General features: G+C 35.6%; 1 protein-coding gene across 1 annotated transcript in view; it reads left to right on the top strand.

Annotated features, from left to right (window-relative positions):
- Klhl1 (kelch like family member 1) overlaps positions 1-11,142 on the top strand; it is a 369,504-nt gene that overhangs the window by 112,656 nt on the left and 245,706 nt on the right. Inside the window, exon 2 of the mRNA XM_021181703.1 lies at positions 5,269-5,451. Coding sequence (XP_021037362.1) covers positions 5,269-5,451 — 183 coding nt within the window. The remainder of the gene's footprint in view (positions 1-5,268; positions 5,452-11,142) is intronic.

Raw genomic sequence — 11,142 nt, 5'->3', positions numbered from 1 at the left:
ACACACACACACACACACACACACACACACACACACACACACACAAAAACACCAGTAATAATTAAAGAAGAAAATTAAGAAAAGGTACATATTAAGAGAACTCAACTATCAGTGGTTTTAGGTTTGTTTCAAGAGGCAAAAACGGACATTAATGAGTGAAACAGCTCTTTCAGGACAAATGTTTATGAATTAAATTAGGTTATATTTATATCATGAATAGCTCAAGCTATCAGTTAAGAATTATTTTATTTTTTAAGTATGCTAGGTTGATGATGATTTTAGCATGAATTAAATTTGAAACAATTTTATAATTTCATTTTTTAAAATTGTATTTATTATATTGTCTAAAGTTTTACCTAAGCCATAATAAAAGTAAATTAAAATATCCAGTCATAGGCATGTGTGTACATGTGTGTGGATGTATGCGTCTATGTCTGTGTTTCTGTCCATTTGTCTGTGTGTCTGTGTGTGCATAGTTTCAGGGATGGTCGTTCTACACTGGACAACCAGTATGAGATCTCATCCCAGTATGACTGGGAGACTCCTGATCTCTCTTCCATCAGGCATTACATTTTGCTATAGTTCTTTGTAATCCAATGCATAGCCATCTTTTACGGCTACAAACTGTATATCACTGTTTTTGTGAATTGGCTACCAAGCTGCTTAGCTATTTTTAATAGTAGATTTTTTTTTAAGTTCAAAGATTATGAGCCTATACACAAATCTGTATTAGAGGATGTACTATGGAAGAAAATAACAAATATTTTGTTGATACTAATGATGTTTTATAAATCATATATTACTAATTTTTACTCTGGCAAATACAACGTTTTTCCTTCATGAAAAAAAAATCCAGTCATTCTATTAAGACACTTTAATGTGATATTTTATTATAAAGACCTTAAAATTTTAAACTTGAAGTACTCTAGTATAATATGAAATATTGACCAAAGCCACCCTTTTTATTTAATACTTAGAAGAAACATGTTTAAAGATATAATCTGTATTTTCTAAAGTATTAGGTTTTTACTTATTGCATTGCAAACGTTGATTTTTAATGGGAAGGAAACAAAGCAATGGAGCTCGATTTGTAAAAAACAGGTGTTCTGGTGTGGAAAACTCATTCTTAAATCTCACCCTGGATCAAAGGTTGATGGGCATTAATCCTACCCAAGTTTGAGATTAGGAAATGATTTATGAGAATTGTACAAGAGAAAATCATATTGAGCCAACATAACCATTTATCTGACAGATCAAAGACCTTGAAGAAAATGACTTATTTCAAGAATTGTAGAAAAAAATCAAAATGTGAAAAATTTTAGAAAAATGAAAGTCTAGGTGAAAACTAATACAGGGGAAAAATGTTTTGACACTCAGCTTTTCTTCTCTGTCCTCATTTTTATGGTTTTAAATTTTATTAACATGAAGAACGGCATATGTGTATACAAAGAAAGCTGATTATATACACCCCATATTTTCCTTCAACTGTTACAACACTACACAGTATAATCATTATTATTGTTTTATATTTTATTTAACTAATTCACAATGTTCCTCTTTTTCTGTCCTTACCATCCACTCTAGCATTTACTAGTGGCTGCATCCTTTAAAAAATAAACAAACAACAAAAATTAAAAACATTTTTTAAACTCTACCATGTCAACTGTCAATAGGTCTTAAGTATGGAGTGGAATCTTAAGATCTATGCCTAGAATGCAGCTAGTTTAATTTTATACAGGTTAGTCTAAAATATGCAACCCATGGCTCAGCCGATATTTTAGATAATTCTGAAATCTCACTAAGAGATCTGTTACTCAATTCATTTAATAGTGAAGTCTGCATTACTTGGGTTACTTGCCAAAAGTTAGAGAGTTGTTTCTTGTTAAAATTTAAAAAAAAAAAAAAAAGAAACCTTCACTAAGCATAAAACTTTCACACTAAAGCATTTCATTAAAGTTTTAGATAAGTTCTAATAAAAGGTTGCAGGTGGAACCATTTTACAGGTTCTGTTTCAAACAAATCTGGAGTCTTCCTACAGGGTTATAGTTAAAATCTTCAAGATTAGACATGTATTAGTCATGAATTGTAAACATAGTACTAGAAACATCAGTATTTCGTTGGAGAAATTTATAATGTATTCCTGACTCGGGTTTCTTTGCTACCTGTGATCTGATAGTATGCCTCTGATAGACTGACAGATGCTTCTTGCAGTGAATTTTGTGAGTATCTACACAGTGTGCTTATGCATGGAAGTTCCTTGCTTATAACATATCTGATTTTCAAATCATGTCCTGAATCATGATGCTGCTCTGGGAAAAAAAAATTAAAGACAAATATATGGCATTGAAAAACTTGAACTACTTTCAAATATTTATAGGGAGACATGAAAACACTTTGAAAACATCTACTGTGCAAATGAGTATTATTAAGAACAGATGACACATAATACTACAGCTATAACTCCATGGGTGTTAGATAATCTGTGGATACTTTTGGATCTTTGATAAACATAAACATTTTCTTTAGTTGATATCTAAGAAAAGTAGGTTTACTTTCTTTCATGTTATATGCTAGAGGACCTCCAATCAGGTTGCATGGGCAAGGAATGTATTCATTTTCTTCTTAATCTCAGTAGGGAAAAGTTTCAACTGATATCATATTTGCTTATGAAATACAAGCTAGCTTTCTACAATTAAAGCGTGTTTACGAATCAACTCTAAATTGGTTGTGGTTTACAAGAGTTTGATCAATACATTTCATTTCATTACTTATATTTGCTTCAGTTTTCTGACTGTATTGAAGTCCATGGTCTATTGCAACATTCTTATGAATTTTGGTCTTGTTGACAAAGTTAGGCAGCAGCATCTCATTTTTTCATCAAATTCTAAAACTTTATTTTCTTGTAGTTTTTGAATTGGATTTATTATTAATATAACTTTAACATAGTATGATTTGTATTGATTATAAAACTTAAAATACAAAAGAAAGTTAATTTTATTGAAGCATTATCACACAAGTTTATTAGGCATAATGGGACATTTTCATATGCAGAACAAATGTATTGAGAAAACAAGAGGAATAAGCATATTCACTCTGCCAACCATTTATTATTTCTTTGAGAAAGAATCAGCTGATAATTTGATGCATTAGTAACAGGCATTCTGTTTGTGAAGATAGACACAAAATTTAGTCCTCCGTCTTACATTTTTATACTAATTTTATACTTACTGGCAGGTTTTTACCATCACTTTCTACCCCTTCATGTGCCTATCCTCCTACTACTGCCATTTTATTTTCATATTGTATTAGGGTTTCTTTTGTTATTAGAGACTTCGTGTAAGTAAAGCATTTGTTGCAGTTGCTTTTGTAAGCTTGGATAGTTCTCTTACTGTAACATCTTTGAATTACACTTATGTTGCCCAATAGGATGAAAAGAGTTCTTGTTTTTATAGAGGGTTATCATTTTGTTTGGTATCTAAGCAAAAAGAATGTAAATACATTTTAGTATACAATGTCAATAAATAAACATATAATGAATATACTTTATCTGTGACTTCTTTGGATTTAATAACTTGATACTCTGCTATAGAAAGTCTATCATAAGTAACCTTTTAAGACAAGAAAATATTTTTCTCTAATTTATGTCCTGCTTCCCAAAACAAATAATTTTTATTAAATTGACTTTTTAAAAAAAATCATTCCAATCAACTTCAGGGCCTTCAATTCTTCCCCTCACACCCAACTCTTCCATAAGTCTCTAACCTTTGTCCAATGTTTGACTGTTGGTATCTGCATCTGTTTCAGTCAGCTGCTAGGAAGAGCCTCTCAGAAGACAACCATGACAGGCTACTTTCTGCAAGCATAACAGAGCATCATTAATATTGTCAGGGATAGGTACTTCCTCACAGGTTGGGTTTCAACATGGACCAGCTATTGGTTGTCCAGTCCTTCAGTCCCTGTTCTATTTTTATCCCTACATTGCTTTAAGATGGCATAAAATGGGGCTGGAAAGTTTGGTGGGTGGGTTAGTGTCCTTATCCCTCCTGGGGTTCCTGCCTGGCTACCAGAGGGGGCCTTGTCAGGTTCCATGTCTACAGTGTTAGGCATCCTGCCTCAGATCACCTCATCCTCATCCTGCCTCAGATCACCCAGATTGATTTCATGGAGCTTCCCTAAACCCAGATCTCTGGGACTTCCTAGGGATTGCACCCACCCGGTGCAGCAGAGTGGCACCTAGAGATTGCACCCAGTGGCAGGTTTCTGTTTATTCTCCTAGAACTCTGAACATCTCTCCTGTTTCCTCCCACACCTGATCTTGTCCCCTATGTCCTTCCCTCTCCCCACACTTACCCACTTCCCTCCCTCCTTCTGCTTCTTATACCATTCCCTCTACTAAGTGGGATTTAAGCATTCTCACTTGGGACTTCCTTACTTGTTTAACTTCTTTGGGTCTATGGGGGTGTATCCTGTATCATGGGTATTCCGTACATTTTGCCTATTATCCACTAGTCAGTGAGTACATACCATATATGTCCTTTGGGTTTAGGTTACCCCACTCAGGATGATATTTTCTTGTTCCATCTATGTCCCTGTAAAGTTCATAATGTCTTGTTTTTAGTAGCTGAATAGTTGTATTCTATTGTGTAAATGAACCACAATTTCTGTATCAATTCTTTGGTTGAGGGACATCTGGGTTATTTCAAGTTTCTGGCTATTATGAATAAAAGTTGCAAACAGAGTTAGCTAATCTAGATGCCTGGGAGCTCTCAGAGACTGAGACACCAACCAAAAGAATATACAGGGACTGGTGTGAGGTCCCTGGCTCATATGTAGAAGACACGCAGCACAGTCTCCATGTAAGTACCCCAACATGTGAAACAAAGTCTGTCCCTAAAGCTGTAACTTGACCTTGGTGTCCATTCCTCAAGAGAGCTGATATGCCTGGCCTCCAAAGGGGGGTGGGCATGCAACATGGTAAGAGATAACCAGGGAACCCACCCTCTTATGGAAGAGAAGGAGGATGTGGGAAGACTCTGTGAGAGGAGAAGCAGGAGCTGGGATAGCATTTGGGATGTGGATATATTGGAGTGTGTGTGTGTGTGTGTGTGTGTGTTTGTGTGTAAATGATTTTATATACTTGTTTTTCATGATAATGTCTGAAAAAAAACTCCCTAAATTGCTGACCTAAATTTATAAAAGACATAAATTTCTGGACTATTACTGACACTTTATAAACATCATCTTTTCTCCTGTGTGTGTGATTTACAGGTTGACAGCGACCAATCATTCACTGACACCTCAAAGTGATTTGGATTCCAGTAGCTCCGAAGAATTCTATCAAGCTGTTCACCATGCTGAGCAATCATTTAGAAAGATGGAGAATTATTTAAAGCAACAGCAGCTCTGTGATGTCATCCTGATAGTTGGGAATCGAAAGATACCTGCTCATAGGTATGGGAGTTCCAATATTGCAATTGTATATCCATATTTATAAAACTTATAGAATAGTTTTTAGACTGCAGAAATTTTTAGCATTATAATAAGTAGAAATTATAATTTCTTGACATCTTAGGTTGTTGCTATTCTATTACTTCACATTCAGGGGAAAATTAACATACCATTTTAATTATTTAACTACTAATAAAAGAAATTTAAAGATTTAACATAATTATTTCTATAACTCCTTTAATAACTGCATATATTATATGCTTTAGTAATTAATTCTGAGTAACCAATAATTCATTGATGTCACATTAAGAGAACAAATTAAAGCATTCTCAATTGTGGTGATTTAAGAGCCAGTCCAGATTTGAATTCTCTGCTTCATGATACCAGTGTTGTACATCCTCTCTCTATTGCATTAATCTGAATCTGTGCCTACCAGAAAACAAAAGTAAACATAAAAGGTTGTCTTGTGAATCTTTCTGTACCTGTGTCTTTGTCTCCTCCTGTGTGTGTCTACCATGTGACTGTGTCTGCCCCTCACAAAGGATTTTATTCTTACTATACTAAACAGCATAAAATGTATCCTGTAGGGAAGGAATGGAAGATTTTATAGAAATCTTTACAGTTTTACAAGGATCAAGTTACTGTCTCCAACTCACTCCACCTGACCCAGGTGACAAACATCACTTTTTCAACCAGTATTCATAAATATTGCATCAATTATTGTGGTGGATTCTAGAAAGTTGCTTTAAATATCCATATTTGCTATTTTCAGAAAAAAATATACAAAGCTCTGTCTTTTAGTTAGTTTGACAAATGGTTTGTGTATCTTGTTGATTTTCTCAAAGAACTAGCTCTTGGTTTCATTGATTTTTGCGTCATTCTATTTGTTTATAATTTACTGATTCCAATCCTGAGTTATTTCCTGCCTCCTACTACTCTTCAGTGTGCTTGCTGCTGCTTCTGCTTTTTCTCTGTCTTCCTCCTCTTCCTTCTTCTTCCATCCAGCATCATTCCGGTGAACTTTTAAGTTGGGGTATGAGAACTTTACAGTTTCTTCATGGAGGCACTTAGTGGTATGAGCCTGGCACTACTTTCCTCTTAGCACTACATTCATTATGTCCCATAAATCTGGTGTGTTATACCTTCATTTTCATTGAATCCTAGAAACTCTTTAATTTCTTTCTTTAGTTCTTCCTGACCCTGGGACCATTGTGTAGAGAGTTGGTAAGTTGCCATGAGGGTTGGCTTTCTGGTGTTTGTTGCCATTGGTGTCATTTAATGCATGGTGGTCTGATAAGATATAAGATGTTTTTTCAATGTTGTTGTATCCGTTGAAGCTTGTTTTGTGACTGACCATATAATCAATTTTGGAGAAGGATCCATAAGTTGCTTGAGAAGAAGTTTTATGCTTTTTTTTTTGGGGGGGGGGCATATTTTATAGTTGTATGTTAGTTTCATTTGATTCACAATATCTGTTATTATTTCTCTGTTTAGGTTTGTCTAGATGAACTGTCAATTGGTTAGGTTAGGGTGTTAAAGTCTCTCACTATTCATGTGTAGCTAATCTAAGTTTTAGCAGTGATTCTTTACAAATGTGACTACACTTTTGTTTGGGGTGTAGATGTTCAGAATTGAGATATCATCTTGATACTTTTTTCCTTTGAGGAGTATGAAGTATCCTTTCTTGTCCGTTTTGATTAATTTTGGTTGAAAAAATCTATTTTATTTGATATTAGAATAGCATTCTAGATAGTTTCTTGGCTCTATTTGCTGGGAAAACTTTTTTCCCAGCCCTTTACACTTAGGTAATGTCTATCTTTATTGCTGAGGCATGTTTCTTTTATGCAGCAGAACAATGCATCCTGTTTTCAAATCCATTCTGGTAGCCTGTATCTTTTTATTGTGAAATTGAATCCATTTATGTTGCCAGATATTTATGAACAGTAATAGTTGATTCATGTTATTTTGACACTGGTGGCGTGTGTGTGTGTGTGTGTGTGTGTGTGTGTGGTATATGTGCACATGTGCACGGATGAATGTGTGCTTGCATAATTGTGTGTTTTTTCCTTGTTTTTCCTCATATAGAATTACATATTTCCTGTTTCTTCTTGGATGTAGTTAGGCTCCTTGGATTTCAATTTTCCTTCTAATATTTTCTATAGGGCTGGAATATGTATATTGTTTGAATTTGGACTTGTCTTGAAATCTCTTGTTTTCTCTATTGTGATTGAGAGTTTTGGTGGTTATAGTATTCTAGGTTGGCATCTGTGGCTTTCTTTTCTTTCTTGTCTTTTCTTTTTTCCTTTTTTTTTTTAAGAGGTTACAAGTTATCTTTCTTGGGTCTTCTAGCCTTTAGAGTCTCTGATGAGAAGTCGGTATAATTCTGATATATCTGTCTTTGTATGTTACCTGACCTTTTCTCCATGCCACAGTTAGTATTCTTTCTTGTGTTTTTTTATTATTATGTGGATGGAGGATTTTCTTTTCTGGTTCAGTCTAACTGGTGTTCTACAAGTTTCTTGTGTGCTTATTGACATATCTTAATTTAAGTAAGGAAAGTTTTCTTCTATGAATTTGTTTGAAATATTTTCAGGACCTTAAAGCTGGGACTCTTCAATTCTTCTATTCAAATTACTCTTTATTTTATTTTTCATTAGTTATTTTATTTATTTACATTTCACATGTTATCCCCCTTCCCAGTGCCCCCCCCATAACACTCCTATCTCCTCCCCCTCCACCTGCCTCTTCATGGGTACTCCCTCACCTACCCACCTACTCCTGCCTCAGTGCCCTAGCATTTCCCTACTCTGGGTCATCTAACTTCTACTGGCTCCCTGCCCAGTTATTCCTGATGAGGCAATTCTTAGCTACATATGCAGCTGGAGATATGGATCCACCCATGTGAACTCTTTGGTTGGTGGTTTAGTCCCTGGAAGCTTTGGGGTGTCTGGTTGATTGATATTCTTGTTCTTTCTATGGGGTTGCTTCTCAGTCCTTTCTCTAAGTCTTCCATTGTGATCCCTGTACTCAGTCAGATGTATGGTTGCATGCATCCACATGTGTTTTCGTCAGCTTCTGGCAGAGCCTCTCAGGGGACAGCTATACCAGGCTCCTAGCATCAAGCTCTTCTTGGCCTCAGCAATAGTGTCTGGGTTTGGTGTCTGCAGATGGATGGATCCCTGGGTGGGGCAGTCTTTGGATGGCCTTTCCTCCAGTTTCTACTCCACTCTTTATCCCTGCATTTCCTTTCAACAGGAGGAATTCTGGATTAATATTTTTGAGGTGGGTGGCTGGTCTCATCCCTCAACCAGGGGTCATGTCTATCCACTGTGTATGCCGACTAGTGTCCTCCCTGTTGGATCCTGGGAAGCTCTTGAGTCTCTGGCATCTTGGACTGTCTAGTGGCCACTCCCAGTTCCCCTTCCCCCATTGCTACACACCTCCTTTCAAAATCCTGACCCTTGGTCCTTTCCCCTATCTCCTCCTGTATCTGAACCAGACCCCTTGTTTCCCTCCTCCTCTTCTGTCCCTCCCAAATCACCCTCTCCCTCTACTTCCCGAGATTATTTTCTTCCCTCATTTGAGAAGGACTGTAGCATTCACACTTTGGTGTGGTCTTCTTTCTTCTTGGGTTTCATATGGTCTGTGAGTTGTATTGTGCATATATTGAGCTTTTTTTTTTTTTGACTCATATCCAATTATCAGTGAATACATACTATGTGTGTTGTTTTGTGACTGGGTTACCTCACTCAGGGTGATATTTTCTAATTTCTTGCATTTGCCTATGAATTTCATGAAGTGCCTGTTTTTAATAGCTGAGTGGTACTCCATAATTGTACCACATTTTCTGTATCCATTCCTCTGTTGAGGGACATCTGGGTTCTTTACAGCTTCTGGCTATGATAAATAGGCTGCTATAAACATAGTGGAGATGCTGGGCGTGATGGTGCACATCTTTAATCCCAGCACTCGGGAGGGAGAGGCAGGCAGATTTCTGAATTCAGTTCTAGACCAGCCTGGTCTACAAAGTGAGTTCCAGGACAGCCAGAGCTATACAGAGAAACCCTGTCTCTAAAAAACAATAAAACAACAAATCAAAACAAAACAAAACAAAACAAAACAAACAAACACAAAACCATAGTGGAGCATGTGTCCTTGATATATGTTGGATCACCTTTTGGTATATGCCCAGTAATGATGGTATTTCAGATTTTTTGTATGTTTTATGTCAGATTTTTTTTTTTTTTTAGATTTGAATCTAAAATTTCTTTGAGTGATGTATCAGTTTCTTCTATTTCATCTTCTGCACCTGAGATTCTCTCATTCATCTCTTTTCTTCTGTTGGTGATGCTTACATCTGATTCTGTTCCCTTGTTTCTGCTTTTTTCCCTAGGTTTTCCTTATCTAGGATTCCCTCAATTTGTGTTTTTGTTTACTGTTTCTATCTCCATTTTCATGCACAGTTTAGTTTATTTCCTTCACCTGCATACTTGTATCTTTCTTTATATCTTTAAGGGATTTATTCATTTCCTCTATCACCTTTATAAGATTAGATTTAAGTTTATTTTCTTTCCCTTTGGTTGTGTTAGGTTATCCAAGGCTTGCTGTATTTGTATATCTGTAGGCTGAAAGTTTCATCTTTCCCCGGCTCTTATTGATTTTGATTCTTTTAGAGGTCCTTTAGCCATTTAGATGTCACTGTATGCTCCTATTGTAGTAGGTATTGGGAGAGGGGTTAACATCAATGGTCCTGATGTAGCAGACCACTGATAGGTATCCTTGTGCTGTAAGCTTGTGGATCAGCAGGTCTGTATGTTCTAGGACTTTCAGGTCTGATAAAGTTGGCAGAGAGGTGACTGGGAGATAGATTCCCTGGGGATAGCAGGCTGCTCCGGGTAGCTTGAGGGTGTCCCAGAGGTCTCAGTCAGCAGGAGAGATGTGTGGGTAATAGGAAGTAACCTTTATGGTTCAGGCTCTGCAGGGAAATTATGTCATTATATTTAAATTTTAAAAATTATTTTTAAAATGCTCATTTTACTCATAGTTTGGCATTATTTGAAATTCTAAAATGATGATGGGGAATATACAGTAAACATATACTTTAGGGAAATCCTTTGTATGAATTGAAATAATTTATGATTTTATGTTTATTCCTTATTAGAAACCGAATGAGTATGTATGTACCTTATGGTCATAAAGTTTATTCAGAAAGAACAGGGAAAAAAGACAAAAATGAAGCATTAGATGTAATGTCCTTAAAAGTATCCAGTTTAGGTGTTATAGCTTGAAATAATGTGCAATAAATTGGTGAAGTAAAATTTAAATGATGAATGAATACAAAATGTTTTACCAGGATTAAAAATAATAATTCTATAGTCTGAAATCTTAATTTTCTAGATGTATCAAGTTATGTTTTCTTTAATCCTTCATCGAGGCATAAAAGAGAAAATGATCTATCTGAGACACCTTGAATAACACTAAGAAAATTTGGATTTGAAGTACTATTAATAATTAATTAAAAGCTAATGCAGGTTTTTGGGGGGATGTATAGTACTAATAAATCAAATAACAGTAATAATCATTGCAGGCAGCAGAAGCTATTTAAAATTCATGATCTTGGTTGTGTATCAGGCCCTGTTTGACACAATTTGAGTATTTCTAAGAGGTAAAGGAAATCCTTTTTTTCTCCATTTT

Source organism: Mus caroli, chromosome 14, assembly GCF_900094665.2.
Source record: "Mus caroli chromosome 14, CAROLI_EIJ_v1.1, whole genome shotgun sequence".
In the NCBI taxonomy this organism is placed as follows: domain Eukaryota; kingdom Metazoa; phylum Chordata; class Mammalia; order Rodentia; family Muridae; genus Mus; species Mus caroli.
The sequence above is the reverse complement of the archived record's forward strand: the minus strand, read 5'-3'. Positions and strand labels throughout refer to the sequence as shown.